General features: G+C 38.1%; 1 protein-coding gene across 1 annotated transcript; it reads left to right on the top strand.

Moving 5' to 3' along the window:
* Nucleotides 1-11,730: 11,730 nt before the first annotated feature.
* On the top strand, nucleotides 11,731-18,735 carry LOC120590477 (olfactory receptor 51V1-like). Its single transcript, XM_039848291.1, has 2 exons — nucleotides 11,731-11,798; nucleotides 17,736-18,735. Exons 1-2 carry the CDS (start codon nucleotides 11,731-11,733, stop codon nucleotides 18,733-18,735), a joined length of 1,068 nt encoding a protein of 355 aa, XP_039704225.1.
* Nucleotides 18,736-19,643: the final 908 nt, after the last annotated feature.

A 19,643-nucleotide genomic window follows, 5' to 3' on the forward strand; every position in this document is an offset into this window, starting at 1 on the left:
GAGGTGTTGGTTATCTCTTTACCTTGTTGACGATTTCTTTTGCTGAGCAAAAGCTTTTTAGTTTGACCTAGTCTCATTCATTTATTTTAGCTTTTACTTGCCTTGCTTTTGAGGCCAAATTCATAAAATATTCTTTAAGTCCAAGGTCCTTGGGGTTAGTTCCTTTGTTTTCTTCTATGCATTTTATTGTTTCAGGTCTTGTATTTAGGTCCTTAATACTTTTTGATTTAATTTTGGTGTGTGGTGATAGACAACAGTCTAGTTTCATTCTTTTGCAGATGGCTTTCCAGTTTTCCCAGCACCACATATTGAAGAGGCTTTCCTTTCTCCACTGTATGTTTTTGGCTTTTTTGTCAAAACTTATTTGTTCATATAAATGTGGGTTTACTTCTGGACTCTCGATTCTGTTCCATTGGTCAGTGTGTCTGTTTTGCTGTCAATATCATGCCATTTTGATTACTGTCACTTTGTAGTATAATTTGAAGTCAGGCAGAGTGATGCCTCCGGCCTCATTTTTTTTCCTCAGGATGGCTTTGGTAATTCAGGGCCTTTTGCACTTCCATACAAATCTGATGATTTTTTGTTCTATTTCTTGAAACAATGCCGATGGGATTTTGATGGGGATTGCATTCAATCTGTATAATGCTTTAGATAATAAGGGATTTTAACTATGTTGATTCTTCCAACCCAAGAACAAGAGATATCTTTCCTCTTCTTTGATTTCTTTTAATAGGGTCTTATAATTTTCATTATATACGTCCTTCACTTGTTTCGTTAAATTTATTCCTAGGTATTTTATTCTTTTTGTTGCAATTGTAAAAGGAATTATTTTTTCCCTTTCTTTTTCTGACACTACATTATTAGAGTATAGGAAAGCTATGGACTTTTGAACGTTGATTTTGTTCCCAGAGACTTTACTGTATTTGCTTATTGTTTCTATTAGTGTTCTTGTGGAGCCTTTAGGGTTTTCTATATAGAGAATCATGTCATCTGCAAATAATGACAGTTTGACTTCTTCGTTTCCTATTTGGATGCCTTTTATATCTTTCTCTTGTCTGATTGCACTCTCTAGGACCTCCAATGTTATATTGAATAAGAGGGGTGATAGTGGACAGTGTTGCCTTGTTCCTGATCTTAGAGGGAAGGATTTTAGCTTTTCACCATTAACTATAATGTTTGTTGAGGGTTTGTCATAGATGGCCTTTATTATGTTAAGGTACTTTCGTTCTATACTGATTTTGTTAAGTGTTTTGATCATAAATGGATGCTGTATCTTGTCAAAGACTTTTTCTGCATCTATTGATATGATCATATTAATTAATTTGCATATGTTGAACCATCCCTGTGTCTCTGGGATGAAACCCAGTTGATTGTGGTGTATAATCTTTTTTATATATTGCTATATTCAATTCACTAGTATCTTATTTAGGATTTTTGCATCTGTGTTCATGAGAGATATTGGTCTGTAGTTTTTTTTGTGTGTGTATTATCTTTACCAGGTTTTAGTATAAGAGTAATATCAGTCTCATAAAATGAGTTGAGAAGTACTGCTTCCTCTTCAATTTTTTAGAAGAGTTTGAGGAGAATAGGTATTAAATCTTTGAATATTAGGTAGAATTCACTGGGGAAGCCATCTGGTCTTGGACTTTTACTTTTGATAGTTTTTTGATGACTGTTTCAATTTCAATACTGCTGATCGGTATATTTAGATTTTCCAGTCCTTCTTGATTTAGTCTAGGAAGGTTGTATTTTTCTAAGTACTGGTTCATTTCTTCTAGGTTATTAAATTTGGTGTTATATACTTTTAAATAGTATTCTAGTATGATCCTTTGTATTTCTGCAATGTGTCATAATTTCCCCTATTTCATTCCTGATTTTGTTTATTTGTGTCCTTTCTCTTTTTTCCTGAGTGAGTCTAGCCAAGGATTTGTTGATTTTATTAACCTTCTCAAAGAGCCAGCTCTTTGTTGTACTTATTTTTTCTATTGTTTTTTGTTTTTAATTTCATTTATTTCTGCTCTAATTTTGATTATTTCTTTCCTTCTGCTGACTTTAGGCCTCATTTGTTCTTCCTTTTCTAGTTTTTTAAGATGAAGTGTTAGGTTGTTTATCTGGGCTCATTCTTGCTTTTGGAGATAGGCCTGTAATGATACGAACTTTCCTCTTATGAGCACTTCTGTCATGTCCCAAAAGTATTCATATGTTGTACTATCATTATCATTTGTTTCTATGTGTCTCTTGATTTCTTTTTTTTATTTCTTTCTCGACCCACTTATTCTTCAGTAGCATGTTGTTTAAATCCATGTATCTGTGGTTCTTCCTGATTTCTTTTTGCAGTTGATCTCTAGTTTTAAAGCATTATGATCAGAGAATATGGTTGGTATGATTTCAACCCTTCATATTTGTTAAGGCTATCTCTGTGTCCCAGTATGTGGTCAAATCTTGAGGATGTTCCATGTGCACTAGAGAAAACCTGTTTTGGGAAGGAAGGCTCTGTAAATGTCAATTAGGCTCATTGGTCTAATGTGTTATTTAAAGATGTTCTTTCCTTCTTGATTTTCTGTTTGGATGATCTGTCTATATCCGACAGTGGGGTATTTAGGTATTCTACTATGATGGTGTTTTGGTCTGTTTCTCCCTTTAGTTTTGTTAGTAATTGCTTTACATATTTCAGGGCTCCCTGACTGGGAGCATAGATATTAATTAGTGTTATGTCTTCTTGGTGCATGATTCCCTTTATCATTATGAAGTGTCCCTCAGTATCTTTTTTACCTTTTTTATTTTGAAGTCTATTTTGTCTGATATTAGTACTGCTACTCCTGATTTTCTCTGAATGCCATTTGCTTGAAATATCATTTTCCACCCTTTCACTTTGAGTCTATATTTGTCTTTGGAACTGAGATGTGTCTCTTAAAGGCAGCATATGGTTGGGTTTTGTTTTTTGATCCATTCTGCAACTCTGTGCCTTTTTATTGGTGAGTTCAGTCCATTTACATTTAGGTTGATTATTGAACTATGAGGTCTTTTAATAGCCATTTTATCTTTTGCTTTCTGGTAGCTCGGTATTTCCATTGCTTCCTTGTCCTTGTGTTTCTGTTTTAGTTTTATTTTGGTTGGCTTTTGTGGGTTTTCCTACTGGTCCTTCTTATTTTGTATTATATACTTCGGTTCTGAATCTTTGACTGTGGTTACCATTATGAATATATAAAAGATAGTTATATATATATATATATATATACAGTCGTCCATTTTCTTCTGCACATACCTTATTTCTGTTCCCCTTTGTGAATCTGTATCTTTGAATCTCTACCCCCCCACTTCAGTCATTGCTATCTCAATTTGTTTCTATTTGTGCTGAATGTTCATTACTATCTTGTTATAACAATTCTCTTCTTATTATTTAAGTTTATAATGCACTGTTCTTAGTAAGGGTTGCACTCCTCTGCTTCTATTTGCCTGATAGTTTACTCTTAATTACGTTTTTTGTGTTTTTTGTGGGTTTTTTTTGTCATTTTGTTTTAGGTGAACTGACTCCTTTTAGTATTTCCTGTAGTGCAGGCCTTGTAGTGGAGAATTCCCTCAATTTTTGTATGCCTGGATAGGTCTTTATTTCTCCTTCATATCTAAAGGAGAGCTTAGCTGGATACATTATTCTAGGCTGGTAGTTCCTTTCACTTAATAGTTTAAATATTGATTCCATTCCTTTCTGGCTTGTAAGGTCTGCACTGAGAGGTTCGATGAGAATCTAATGTGTTTTCCTTTATAAGTTACCATCTTCTTTCCCTGGCTGCTCTGAGAAATCTATCTTTGTCGTTGATTTTTGATAGCTTTAATACAATATGTTTGTGAAGGCCTTTTGGGTTGAGATAATTGGGTGTTCTGCTGATTTCTTGAATTCCAAGCTCCAACTCATTCCTTTGATTTGGGAAATTCTCATCCACTATTTGTCTGAAAATGCTTTCTAGTCCCTGCTCCTTTTCCTCGCCTTTGGTGATGCCCATTATTCTTGTTTTCTCTTCTGATGGTATCAGCTAGTTCTTAAATTTCTCTTTCATTATTTTTCATTCTTCAGTTTCTCTCTTCTTCCTTCTGATTTACTTCTAGATTTCAGTCTTTGATATCACTGATCCTTTCCTCCATTTGATTGACTTTATTTCCCAAGCTTGCTATTTCATTTTTCAACTCTTGCAGTGTGTTCTTCATCTCCAGAAGTTCTATTTGGTTCTTTTTGAGGGTTTCAGTCTCCTTGCTCTGCCCATCTAGGTGTTTTTCTAATTCCTGGAATTGTTGATTTGAGTTGTTTTGGACCTCATTCAGTTTTTTCAGAATTACCATCCTGAATTCTCTGTCATTTAACTTGCATATTTCTATGTCCATAAGCTTATTTTCTGGAGATTTTTCTCTTTCTTTCTGAGATGCCTTGTCGCCTTGGTTGTTAATGGTGTTTAATGGACTATTCTCTGCCTGGGAATTAATGGAAATGTATTCTGACTTTTTTTTTTTTTTCAGAAATAAGATTTATTATATAAAGGTCTCTCTTTAGCCTCTTGCAAAGAAGGCACTTTCCTTTTGGTTTCCTGTAGGTGGCATTAAGCCTCTTGCATTCCTGCTTTATATAAAGCTTTAAAAATGTGTTTTTATTTTCTAATAGATATTTTATCACGCTCACTACCCTCAGTTTCAATCCCCATCAGTGTTAGCAACAGCTTTGGTAACGTTTGCTCAGATTCCCCTGGGGCTCCACAGTATTCTGTCTTGGAGTGTAGGGTAAGGGCCCTCTGTGTTGGGATTTGGGGGCTGCAGTTTAGCCTTAGTTTTGCAATTGAGGCCGGTAAAAATCAGCTGTTGTTTCTCTGCGGTCCCTTAACACTTCTGTGCTTTCTGTCCTGATGACTAGGCCCTGCTGCCTGCTGTGTATAAGTTCTGGCACTTCCAGGCAGGCTGATCAAGGATGTTGTCGTGCCCTCACCCCTCCCCATTCTCCTACAGGGAACTCTGTCAGCTGTGAGAGGCAGCTTCTTTATCTCCCAGTCCACCTCCTGATCCCCGGGGTTCTGACCCGTAGTAGCTCTTATGCGCAGATTCTACTCCCAGACGTGCTGGTGTGCAGTTTGAGTGTTTTTTGTTGAGATTTAGATGTTCAACTTACTGTTGTTTCAAGGGGAGAGATCTGGGGAGGTCTCTCACTCTGCTGTGTTTTTTCTGCTCTGTACCCTGGAGCCTTGTTTTTAATGAACCTGAGCAACATCAAGGCAGCAAAGATGGCAGGAGGCAGGTCTAGAAGAAAACTGAATTGCAATACTCATCTAGAATCGACAAACCAAGAAAAAAGTCTTTCATTTTTTAAGTCAAATATTTGAAAACTAGGAAATCAAATCATAGGTGAAAAAATAATTGAAGATAGAAAGAGGTTTGAAAACAGCCCTGTTGAAACAAAACAAAACAAAAACAAAGAGACGAAGACATCAGTAATCAATATAAAAATGTGAGTCAGTTGCCTGATGCATAGGTCATCCAATATTTTATATTTTTTTGTAGATGAATATTTCCAAAACGGATAATAAGAGCATAAAAGCACTGGTGCCAATATACTCTAATAGAAACCTAAAACTCCTGCAGAGCCTAGAGACAGGTTCTCCAAAGGACTTTTGGGTCCTTCATAATGTCTCAAGTTGTGAAACAACATTCACCCAAAGATCTGGTCTGAGGAAGACAGACCAGACTCGGACTTTGGATTGACTTTCTCTTATGTTGGTGATTCCACAGAGTCATTGGTCCAGATAAAACCCAGTTTGCAACAAAACAAAGGAAACATCCACTGAAAGGGTCTTGGAAGCCAAGAAGTATTCTGGGGTGGTGGTGGGGGGTGGGAGGTAAGGTTGAGAGAGAGGCAGGGATTTATAGGATTCTACCTGAACTACTCTCAAATAAAAGATGACTATTCTTTCCTTGCAAAGATAATTAGCAAAATTGCTAAAAGTTTCATCTGGCCTGGAAGTAAGTTGGTATGACATTCCCTGTAGCCTCTCTGTCTTCTCTTTCCTGAATCATTAATATTAATTTAAAATCTTTATAATAACTCAAGTCCTATCTGTGAAACTAAACCAGAGGGCACTGAAAAGATTAAAAACTATCATAAAGAAAGAATTTCATGGAGGAATTACTGGAACGGGAAAATGAGAAAAGTCAGCTTTGTTAGTGAGGGAGTAAAATGCATAAGAGAGTTGACTTTCTCAGTCTCCAATAAGTCCTAAGTTGAGGACCTGCCAAAACAGCGTGCCCAGCACGGAGGAGAAGTAGGAGACATTGAGTCGTGACAGGTGCTCCTCCTCTCTCCTCTGTTCTCTATCTGCCTACTCATTCTGGATGTAGGATTAAGTTTTAAACATCACGATAATATCAGCTTTTGCACCTAAACAAGGGTTAGGCAGCCTTGACTCCATGGGGAAAAGGGAAGAAATAAAAGATAATGAAAATGCCTAAAAAGAAAAAGTAGTTGGGAAGGAAGAGAGAAGAAAGATTACAATTTGGAAGGTATTCTGGGCATTGATTTCATTATCTACTAGAAATAGACTGAAACAAAAGAAGATTTATAATAAGCAGTCTTCCTCTTCCTCTCACTTTACATGTTAGAACCAGCTGTGGGGGAAAAAAAATGATCTGACAGTCTCGGAGGAAGAGCTCTCCTACCTTACTGAAATATTTACAGCCTCCTCCAAAGGTTAATCAGATATTTCTGAGACAATCACCTTGAGAGGAAATGTAGGTCCACTTAGGTGCCCACGTTTTGGTATTTCTCTCATTTTGTTCTTATTGGGGCCAACTTCCCTCTTACGATTGTTCTCATATAATTTTTAATCAAGTATAGGCAACAACATGTGCACTGGTTATTGTTCTAGGATGTCATCATGGACAATTCAATCTTGCTGGAACTCAGTTTCCTCAATGCAAAAATAGACTGTTCAGTAGTGTGTTCTAGGGATGAACACGCACATACTCTATGACCCAGCAATTTCCAGAAATTCGTGTGTGTGTGTGTGTGTGTGTGTGTGTGTGTGTGTATGTACAGAGAAAATGTATAAGAATCTTCATAACAGGATTATTCATTATAGTCAAAAGCTAGAAAGTACTGAAATGCCCATCAATAGTAGTAAATACACAAAATGAAATACTATCCTAAATACTATTCTGAAAAATAATCAACTACATTTATAGCAACAACATGAATGCTATATATTCATAAATATTTTGTTGAATAAATAAGACATAAAGACCATGGTAATATTCAATTCATATCACTTTTAAAAAGAGGAGCAAAGGATCAATCATGATAGATAAAATAAGACAGATCAGGAAGTGGTTAACCTTGGGGAGAATGAGGCTAATGACAAAGAGGTAGCATGTGGGGGTTCTTCCAGGATATTTTACTTTTTTAATTCCTTGTCTGAATTGTTATTACATGGGCATGTTCTTTTTGTAATTGTTAATTGAGCTATGCACTTATGATTGTGTATATTTCTATATAAATGTTGTACTTAAAAAATTTAAAAACAAAATTAAACAATGGAAAATGGCTTTCAAGGAATGTCTATGGACTGAGGTATTCTCATATATGTAAATGGCTTTAATGAAATAGGTTTGAAATTTCACCACCAAATCAGCTTTTGCACCTAAATCTAGACAGATAGTCTTAACTCTATGGAGAAGAGGGAAGAAATAAAAAAGAGTAGCAAAAATACCAAGAGAAGGGAAAGGCAGAGCCTTTCATAAAGAGAAGGTGGCTTCTGGGTAGATTCTGTGCTTTCTGAGTTGTTATGCCACATTATACACATGATTTTGGGAAAGGTAAATTCCCAAAATCATGTGTATAAGGTAATGCAATCACACAGGTACTGAGTGGCAGAATCAAGGTTCTTCTAATTCCAAAGTCAATGCTATCTTCACTACATAACACTAAGTCCCCATTCTAGAACAACAGATTTTTAAAAATAATTATCACTTCCAATCTAAGTGACATGAGTGGTTCATACCCAATGTGTAAGGCCATAAAACCTGAGACACTCTGATTTCCAAAAATGCCTAGCTCTGATGTCTCAGATAATGAACCTTTATCACCTCTGGGGCACTCTAGAAATTTAAAGATATAGGAATTCTAGGAATCTAAAAAATTAAAATTGTACATCTGCTACAATTTCACAATTTAGCAATGGTCAATAAACACTAAATTTTGATTCACATGCATAAGAAATGATCTATTCTCACACAATCTGAAAATCCATTACCAAAGGCCACAGCAAGGGAAGCCTCCCATCTATCAGAACAAATGAATCTCGGTCAGGAAAGGGAAAGGGCCATGTTAGTCACCCATAGCCCCATGTAAGCCCATGTATAGGCAAATCTATCCATTTGTATTCCACCATCTTTTCTCTCTCATGAGAAACAACATATGCTGGAGTAACATCTTGGTGAATTCTTTTGAGTACCTACTTCCTTTCCCTAAGATACTGTGACTATATTCCCAGTTCTCTATTATCCAGTTTAGGTTGCAGTTTCATTGGGTGTGTTGTTTTTTGCCCCTCAGCAAACTTACCACCCTAAGATCATGGCCAGCATTACTCTTTGCATAAGGTATTGCAGTCAAGATCTCCATCTCCATCTGTCATCAGTCAGGCTAGCAGGCAAGTCACGTTATCTAAGGATGCCCTAGAAGCCATTTCATCACCCCTTTTTGTCCTTGGGGATTTGGGTTCCCACCTATTGTGGAGGAAACTCGGATGGTCACTTGGAGCTTTCTTTCTGTTAGTCATCCTGGATTCCATTGTCTATAACATCTCTCTGTCCTATGCTCTGGGGGCACATTACTTCTGTGATAATAATTATTTGGGCCTAGACTCCACTCTTGGCAAAGTACTGCTCTCTTAATTGGGGATAAAGCAGGCAAATTTGATTTTCCTCATATGCTCCTGTTGTAGAGGAGGCTGGAGCTGGAATTTACTTGCCAGTATATGAATTCAAAATTTCATTATTAGTAACATTTCTATCAAGTGGGTAAAGATGATCATGGCATGTAAATTTCCATAAATAAATCTTGGTTCTGGATTTAAATATAGTTCAATATACTATCCAGAAGTTTTCTAGGTCTCTTTCTGAAGATCCTACTGACTTGATATGAAAATGCTTTTTACTGCTGGCAAAGCTATTCTTCTCCACTATGTGAGAATCAGAAAATGAGAGAAATGATAGAGATGGAGATTATAGATGGCTTCACTGAAGTCAGAGAAATACCTTGGAGAACAATTAGACCTGAGTCTAGCAATCTGGATTTTGGTACTCAGTTTCTTAGAGAGTGCCGACAAGTTTCTGTATCTTGAGAATAGGGTACTGAATTAGATTGTCATGGCCTATTCTGTAATTTTCTGAGGACAATTTTAAATATGTGCAACATTTAAGTATTTACATTCAAATATTTAAATACATATTTAGTATAATTAAATATGGAGTCGGCTGCCTGTTTGTTTGCACTTTTCTGCTTGATTTTCACCTTTCATTCGGTGTTTGTCATTCAGTGTTATTACTTCTGTTTCTTATGTAAATTGTCTCACATTTTCTTAAATATAGGGAAAGTATTAATATAAAACATAAAAGTCCTTTGAGACAGATTATTTATGTCATAGCTTAATAAAATCACACAAATCCTAATGGAAATTTCTTAAATATCCAGATGGCTACAGTTAAACAGATACACTGTCTAATATAAGTTTTATCATGCTGCTAAATTATGTATAATAGTGTTTCAATATTTCAGTCATGATGGCATTATTATTTATAGACATGATATATAATCTAAATATATAAATATATAAGATACATATTAAAGAATAGATAAAAAATAAAGAGATCATTCACAAAGTTAATAATCATAACCCTTCTTGTAAGCTTGAATTTTAAGCCTTCTTTGGGTTTGTTGCCAATAAATTGTCTCCAATGATAGTATATTCAGAACATCTGAACACACAGTTCTTTGGATTAGCCTTATAGAAGGTTCTTATCTCTTTAGCCATGTCAAGACCCTAAAGGGCTTGGCCTCAATGCTACTAGTTGCTTTATGCATCTGTGAAGAAAGGGGAAAATCAATGGACTGCTTCTGCCCCCTGCTGGTGCCCACATGGGACCATTAGAGGAAATATCTATCAAAGAGTGATTATAATTTACTGTTCAAAGCAGATTGTGTGTGGGTGTTATTAAATAATTATGTGGAAGAACAAGCAAAAACCTTCACTGTCCTGGCAAAAAAAACCCACTATGTTTTCTATTCAATAAAATTATAAAGACACTGACTTTTAGACCCAACACTTCCTCTATGCCTTTAGGGTAAAGCAAGAACTATTGGTCATTACCTACCTAATCTGAAAAAGGCAGCTAGCCATCACATAAGGGATCATTTCCAAAGAATAGACAAAAAGACAGATGCCTGGACATGTAGGTCAGTTCGAATAGGAAAGGGTAAGAAGAGTCTCCTGAAAGCATGATTTGTTTAATTTGATCATAGATGCGCTTTCTAAATCAACATTCCAGAATTCCAGACAGAGCTCACAGAAGGAATACCATAATCCTATTACTGCCTCAGTCTCAAATTCACTACTGCTCATCCTAATTATTTATTTTATGCCAGACATTGTTCCAGTTGCTAGAAATTCAGATAGAATTATTTTGCATACTAATTCTGAGATGGCATAACACAGCATGGTGTTAGGGGAAATGATTTTGTTTTGTTTTGTTTTGTTTTGTTTTGTTTTAGTACAGATGGAGTGTATAGTGCATCTAACATATATGAACACTTTCTTCTTGCAATCTCCATTTATTGGTCTCATCAACTCTATCATCTCCTGATTTTCATCCCACCTCTCAAAGTAAGATTTTTAAAAAAATCTCCAGAGAGGAGGAGGAAGGTAGTGGACTAGGTAAAAGTAGGGTTAGTCTCCTCCCAGGTCCACATTGAGATTACAACCAAATTATAAAACAATCATCATGGAGAATTACGTTAAGTCTAGCTGATAGTAACACATATGTATGTCTGATAATATAAAGGAGCCACATTGAGCCGGTAGGAGGGGAAAAGTTGCCAGTTGGGCAGGACCCATACCTGTGGGTGGAGGAGGATCACCGGGAGAGAGAGCGAGGCTGCGGAATCTCTCCTGAAAGAGAGAGGGGTCCAGGTCTCATCTGGGGGCTCCCCAGCACAGGGTCCCAGCCCAGGGAAGAGGAGATTCCAATAACTCTGACTGTAGAAACCAGAGGGGATTCCTGCTATCAGGGTGAGATAGAAGGAAACTGAATCCCTAGATGTCCCTCTGAAGGACACACGCACAGGCTTTCTGACCTGTGGACACTCACCCTGGACACCAGCGGTGGGTCAGATGCTTGCATAAATTCATTCGGAGAAAGCTTGCACTATCTGGTCCAGAATGAGGCTGGAAGGGCAGCCACCATTGTGCCTTATTTCAGCTCCCTTATCAGGCAATCTACAGACCAACCAGCTTGACTGTGCAGACTCCTCCCACAGAGCCATTAGGAAGTGCTAGTCAGAGGGGGATCAGCAAGCCCCACCCAATCTGCAAAATGCCCAGGGCATTTGTTGTTGGATGACTGTCAAACCCTGCTGAGATTCAGGGCCAAGCATTCACAGCAGGCTACCAGCACTGTGAGCATCAGGCAGATCACGTTGCCAACATGAACTTGGGTGGATCTTGGGGACCTGTGAGCCGGTGCCAGACAGTAGCTGGTCTTGCTGTGATCTGGTACTTATGTGGGAACTCGTGAACAGTTACCAAATTTGCAGCAAGATAGGCTGTATTGATCTGACTGCCATTATCTCTCTGAGTCTCCACCCCACACTACCCACAAATTGCCCCCGGCGGCCCATTGTCAGTGAACTGCCACAGCCCAGTCCCTCCCTTTCCTTGAACTCCCAATCCACACAGGCAACAAACTTTGGCTATCTCAGGGCAGGCACTGCACTGAAATCAGAGGCTGGCAGATCTGTCTGCCTTCAAGAGTTGCAATATTGTGTCTAGAGAGTGCAGGGGTCTGTGGGACCACCTCAGACTGCCCCTGGCCTCACTGTGATCTGTGACTACAGAGAGAATGCCCAGGCACAGAAGTTACATTGGATGGACATTGTCTCTCTGAGATCTCGCTTTGCCTGAACCACAAAGTGCCTACAGCCCATTGACAAGCAGCCTCTTGTGCCCTACTTGTCTGTGGAGTTGTGCAGTCAGTGCAGGTAATAGACCTTGACCAGCACATTGAGTGCATTTTGAGGAAAACAGTTGTGAAAAAACTACTGCTGCTTGTATGATCTGCAATAGCTCTTGAGGGAATTGCAGGAGTCTGTATTGGCCTGATGAGCCTTGACTCCCTGAGCTCCTGCTGCATCCAATACACAAAGTGCCTGTTGTACGTTGATAAACAGCTGCCCCTGTCTTGGGGTAGCACATTTAAGCCCAGAGTGGGCAGCAACTGACCTTGCTACGAGTGGAAACTTGTACAACGAGCCACAGAGATAGCGAGGGCACGTAAATTGACATTGCAGTGGCAGGGGGAAATTTACTCAATAGATCCAAGAGACTCCCAGAGTCCCTGCCTGAGCCACCCAACATTGCATATCACCCAGAGGCTCATCCAGTTTCACAGACTTACAGGCAACTGATAGGCAGTGTCAAGCCTTGAGGAGCATTAGTCCCTCTGCTAAACTGCCATAGGTCAGAGACGGGGGATAACCGACCTACAGCATTGTCTCTTCCAATACCTATAGATCCAGCATAGGCAACAACCATCTGTGGATCGCTTTGTAGTTCTCACCCGGTAGTCTTGAGCAATCAAAAGCAGTAGCCGACCTTAGCCTATGGGGGAGGCCCTCCCAAGGGGCCACAAAACCAACGCATCTGGAGGCTGGCACCAGACCACAATGGAGCAACTCCTGACTAGTCTCATTAGTGACATACACAAAGGGTGATTGCAACAAGTACACAAACTTGCTAGGGCAAATCTCACTCAGTGGGGTCACTCTCACACAGCAACTCTACCCTGTGGGTGCAGCCAGTTACCACAATAAATCAGCCTCAGTGTTAATCCCATCCACTGATCTACTAACAACAATAAAGGCTTGGCGAAAACAGAAGATCATACACAACCCACACAAAGAGCACGTCTAGAGCCCCCAGCATAGGCAATCAAGGAGAGTGAGCCACTGGGCCGAACAGGACACCTACCTCATTAGGCCATCTGGCCAAGGCTGATAGATGAAACAAATATTCCTGACACATAGACAGGAATACAAAGAGGCTAATAAAATGAGAAAACAAAGGAACATGCCACAAATGAAACAACAGGAGAAAACAGACCCCAAATAGCCACAGCAATATTGAGAACGAAGACCAAAGTTGGAGGTATCACACTACCTGATATCAAACTATACTACAAGGCTATAGTAATCAAAACAGCATGGTACTGGAATAAAAACAGATACATTGATCAATGGAACAGAATAGAGAGGCTAGAAATAAATCCATGCCTACATGCTCACTTAATATATGACAAAGTAGGTAAGAATATACAATGGAGTAAAGATAATCTCTTCAATAAATGGTGTTGGGAAAATTGGACGGATATATGCAAAAAAAAAACACCAAAAAAACAAAACAAAACAAAACAAAAAACCAAGCTGGACTACCTTCTTACACTGTATACAAGAATAGACTCAAAATGGATTAAAGATTTAAAGTACTTATACAACTCAACCACTAAACAGCAAACAATCCAATTAAAAAATGGGCAGAAGGTCTGAACAGATACTTCTCCAAAGAGGAAATACAGATGGCTATTAGACATATGAAAAGATGCTCAAGGTCGCTAACCATCAGAGAAATGCAATAAAACCACAATGAGATATCACCTCACACCTGTCAGAATGACTATCATCAATAAATTACAAAAGAACAAGTGTTGGAGAGGATGTGGAGAAAAGGGAACCCTCATACATTCTTGGTGGGATTGCAAATTGGTACAGCTGCTATAGAAAAAAGCCTGGAAGTTTCTCAAAAATTAAAAATGGATATACCTTTTGACCCAGCAATTGCGCTTCTGGGTATTAATCCAAAGAAAACCAAAAAAATAATTTATAAAGACCTATGCACCCCAACATTCATGGTAGCACAATTTACAATAGCCAAGATGTGGAAGCAACATAAATGCCCATCAACAGATGATTGGATAAAGAAGTTATGGTTCATATACACAAAGGAATATTACTTAGCCATTAAAAAAAATAAAATCATCCTACCACTTGTAACAACATGGATGGACCTAGAGGTTATTATGCTAAGTGAAATAAGTCAAACAGAGAAAGATAAATACCATATGATTTCACTTATATGCAGAATTTAAGGAACAAAAAGAACAAACTAATCAAAAACAGACTCACAGATATAGTGGACAATTTGGTGACGAACAGAGGGGAGGAGGGTTGGGGGACAAGAGAATGAGGTGAAGTGTTAAAGAAGTACAAATTAGTAGTTGATAGATGGTCACAAGGATGGGGAGCACAGCGTAGGAAATGCAGTTAGCATTAATATAATGGCTAGGTGGAGGGCCAGGTGGGGGAGGGAGCAAATGGAGAGATCGTTTTATGAACTATATAGATGTCTAAACAATGTACTGTATACTTGAATAAATTTAAATAAATAAAATTTTAAAAAATCTCTACATTTATTTCTCTTGTATTGCTCAAAGACTGATATTCTCTGTGAAGCCACCATTAACATTTGTGGCTAGTTTAAAGAAGTCTGAATGAAAATATATGCTTTTAATATATGTGCCTATATCTACAGAATGTTTGGTTATTTTGTCATCAATCGCAGGGCCTTGCCTATATGCCTGGGTCAGGTTGGGTATGATAGGAATCATATTTGAGTTTTGAGTGCTGTGCCCAAGGTCAGCATGAATTCCTAGGGCAGCACCTGTTTTATATGTCATAGAAACCTTATATATGATGATACAAGATTGGTAAGCACATGACCAGCAAGGATCAGATGTATACATTATTGTATGAGGGTTTAGATCTCATGGCATTTTTACAATGTATTTGCATTTATCTTGTTTGTATACCTCTGTAATTTCACTATTTTTAACTCAGATTACTTCATTAATTCAGCAATTATTTAATAAATAGCCACTCTATGCTAAACCGCAATTTGCATAGTAATGAGCAAAACCAGACACGGTTCTAGAGCTCCCAGTAGATCTAATAGACAACGAGCATATTTTAAGTGCTTAAATACAAATCAATATTGCAATGACAGTAACTAATTTGAGAGGATGGAAGAAAAAAATGATGGTGAGGTAACAAATATCCCTCTGAAGAAGCAACATTGAATTGAAACCTGAATGAGGAAAGGAACTTTTGTGCAATACTTGAAGTAAATAATTCTAAGCAGAGAGAAGATCAAGGACAAAAGTCCTGAGATAGGAATAGTCTTAATTAGCTTTGAGGAAGAGAGAGATGCTTAGAGATTAGGGAGTGAAGGCAACAGTGGTCTACGATGTGGGTGACGTAGGTGGGCCAGGTCTAGGATGACTTCTGAAGATGATATTTTATTATAAGAGTAATGAGAGTCCATTAGACTTTTTTTCAACAGGGACTTATGCAATCTAGTAGATGTTTGTAGAAAAGCAGTCTGGTTTCCCTGGGGAGAATACATTTTTAGGGAGCAAGTGCAAAAACAATAAAACTAGCTATTAAATTATTATAACAGCCAAAGAACAGGTGACAATGTTATGAACCAAGATATCGACAGTGTGTTGGGTGAAAAGTGAGCAGATTCGGAGTATGTTTTTAGGATGTAAAAAATAGAATTTGATGAATGATTTGAAAAGGAGAGGGAAGAAAATTGAGGAACTATGAATAACTCTTAAGAGTTTTCTTTAAACAATTTTGTAATTGGTGGAGTTATTTTATGATATTAGGAGAAAATGGAGAGAGAATAGATTTCTGAGGAAAACTAAATATTTTATTGTCATAATTTTAATTTTTAGATTACATTCCCAGGTGGAGATATCTAGTAGGCAGCTGAGTCCATGAGTCCACGCTCAGAGGAGAAATAATTACTTAGAGGTGAAAATTTTAGGCTATACTAGTGAGTTAAAGCTGACGCTGTCCTCACTCTTTGGGCACTTACAATTCAGTGTGTAACAGGGACATTAGTCAAATAAGTAGGCTAATGAATGCCAAATTATAAGTTGAATACATTTTATAAAAATAAATATGTTACCAAAATAATAAATATGTGCAGTACATGTTTTAGTTAAAGGGCTTCCTGAAAAGCGATGGTTGAAATCCAGAGGAAAAATTCAATACTGTTTCACAAGAGAAGCTTCCCAACCTCTTCCTCCTCCTTGTGAAAGAACATCTTAAAATCTCATGAATGAGGAAAAATGACAATTTTGAGAAATAAAAGAAGAAACGTGTTCAAAGACTGACAAGTTTTTCTTCAAAGAGCAGGGAAACTCTAAGCGTTGGATGAAAAGATGTTTTTAAAATAGTGAGCTAAATTATCTAATGCTGACAGGGGCAAAAGGTAAATTCAGAGATCAGCCTGAGGAGCTGCCTGGTGGGTTAGTATGACTAAGATGAATAACAGGTCATTAAAGGGAGCCAGAATCTAAAGCTACTTTAACATGTTGGAATAATTAAACACGAAAGCCAGTATAGACTCTTGAACACCTGCCTATATTACAAAAACTTTTCAATCTTTTGTGATGAATCATAGGCCAGAACTCAAGGCAAGAGACTAAGAAGCCAATCAATTCTGCTGCAATGAGGATTTTTAAAAATCTAGACTTAGCATTTGACATTAGCCTTCTCAGCTTTAGAATGGCACATTCTAAGGAAGAGAAGACAACTGCTCGATCCCTTCTATAAGTGCATATTAAATGAACACTCGATTGGCCAATTGAATGGATGAAAAACTGCACAGAAAACACTGGGCTAATGTCAGAAGGTGCAGGTCTTTAATCTGAGTTTCTGTGCCACAAGGGCAGAGATGAGTCAAACATCTCAGGGGGATAGCACTCCTGTGGGAAATCATTCACCAAAGGCCTCATGAATAAATGTTCCCCTCTGCCTTTTGCCAAGGAAGGAAGAGTAATTGTTGGCTATGTCATTTGGAGTGGGGTAAAACAGGAACATCTTTACTAAGTACTATTTGGATGAAAAATACACTTGGAGACAGACAGCACACAAAAAAATGATGGGTATGAAGTGACTACTTAAATGAAGTTATGATAGTCAAGCTCAAAGTTTATCCTTCACTTTAAATGCTTAATGAATTGCATTGGGGCCAGGGGGAGAATAATAAGGATTTTGAGAACTTTAGCTCTCAATTTTACAGGTCCAGCATCTCACCAGCATCCCTGGAAAAATGTCCCAGACAACATATCCTTTCTGAAAACTCACTTTCTACTCTAGTCTATTTGTTTTAACATGTGGCTTCGAGGGGTCGCTCTTCACCTGGCCAGTGGATGAATAATGGCTCTTAACTCCCATCAGGACAAGACCATATTCTTGTATGTAATATGCCTCTAAAGAACAGAGTTGATTGGCTACATTTTGTAGTTAGTTAACTTTTAGCATAGTTTTGTTTATTTCACGATTCTATCTAACTCATCCGAAATCAAAGCATTTCCTTTGAAATATATACTCTTGCTACCTGGAGAGTGTATTTTAGTTTCAGAATGATTGCTTCAGTAAGCCCTACCATGAATTCCTCATCCTTCCTTCTTACTGGATTTTCAGGCCTGGAGCAGCAATACCCTTGGCTCTCCATTCCTTTCTCCACTATTTATGCCATGGTGCTTCTGGGAAACTGCATGGTGCTGCACGTGATCAGGACTGAGCCGAGCCTGCACCAGCCCATGTTCTACTTCCTGGCCATGCTGGCCCTCACTGACCTGTGCATGGGGCTGTCAACTGTGCACACAGTGCTGGGGATCCTGTGGGGGCTCAGCCAGGAAGTCAGCCTGGATGCCTGCATTGCCCAGTCCTATTTCATCCACGGTCTGTCCTTCATGGAGTCCTCTGTCCTTCTCGCCATGGCTTTTGACCGCTACGTTGCCATTTGCCACCCACTACGCTACTCCTCCATCCTAACTAATGACAAAGTCATGAAAATCGGAGTGGCAATCTTATGCAGGAGTACTTTACTCATACCTCCAGTCATCATTCGCCTAAAGTTCTTAAATTACTGCCGTCCCCACATCCTCTCTCACTCTTTCTGCCTGCACCAGGACCTTCTCCGCCTAGCCTGCTCAGACATTCGATTCAACAGCTACTATGCCCTGATGCTGGTCATTTGCACATTATTGTTGGATGCTGTTCTTATCCTTTTCTCCTACATCCTGATTCTTAAGTCAGTCCTGGCAATTGCCTCTCAGGAGGAGCAGCATAAGTCACTTCAGACCTGCATCTCCCACATCTGTGCTGTCCTCGTGTTCTACATCCCTATCATTAGCTTAACAATGGTGCACCGCTTTGGCAAGCATCTCTCTCCCATGGTCCATGTCCTCATGGGCAACATTTACATCCTTTTCCCACCTTTGATGAACCCCATCATCTATAGTGTCAAGACTCAACAGATTCGTAGCAGAATGCTCAGAGTTTTTTCTCTGAAAATATACTGATATACTTAGGTCTTTTGACAAACAAAAAGAATCATTAATAATAAGTATACAAAAATCAATACAGCAATAAATTTTACTAGAATTAGAGTTTTACCCTGAGTCCTTGATTCTTGATTTAAAACAAAACAAAACAAAACACTTTCGATCTCATCAGAGACTCACCTACAAATACATCTCATTTTAACCTATGTCCTGGAAGCGAGTTGTTCTTAGGGCTAGAGGTGGGAGACTCCATTGGAAAAATTTCATAAACCCTACCAACTGTTGATGTGTGTAAAATAAGATATATGTAGATTGTTCCATAAGTATGATGTATTTCAAAAAAGTATAAAAGTAGTTAATGTGTCCAAAATAGATTTTGAAGCATTTTATTTCCAGTAAAACAAAGCTAAATTCAAGTCCTGGGGCTTCCAGGTTTAAAAGCAGATAACTTGTAGTTTCTTTAATTCTCTGAGATTCAGTGAATTAGTCTTCAAAATAGGAACAATTCCAAACTCCTGGGAATGTTGTAATAATTATATGGGCCAGCATTGTCCAATAGAATATTTTCTAAAACGATAGAAATGCTCTATAATGTAGGATGATATAGATCACTATAGAACAATAGCTACATATGGCTACCGAACACTTGAAATGTATGTAGAACGACTGGGCGACACCTTTCTAAATTCTGGTTAGTGGCAGTTAATTTATATTTAAATATTGGACATTCTATTGGACAGTGGAGATATAGAATATAGATATAGGACATATAATGAAATATGACTTGAAATTCAACTTTTACCATGTTTACTTTAAGCTGGAATCCTTACTTGTTATTATATTTTGTATGTGGAGTCCATTGGAAGTCGACTTTGTTCTGAACCCTTTCCTTTTAAATCCAAACAGAGAAATGTTTTGAACAGATG

This window comes from Pteropus medius, unplaced genomic scaffold (genome assembly GCF_902729225.1).
Source record: "Pteropus medius unplaced genomic scaffold, Ma_sr-lr_union100, whole genome shotgun sequence".
NCBI lineage: Eukaryota > Metazoa > Chordata > Mammalia > Chiroptera > Pteropodidae > Pteropus > Pteropus medius.

Excerpts from the sequence above, each read along its gene's own strand:
- LOC120590477 (XM_039848291.1), top strand. The coding sequence starts at position 11,731 with ATGAACTTGGGTGGATCTTGGGGACCTGTGAGCCGGTGCCAGACAGTA. Across the intron at positions 11,799-17,735 it reads GCTGGTCTTGCTGTGATCTG|CATTTCCTTTGAAATATATA; the intron begins GTACTTATGTGG and ends CCGAAATCAAAG.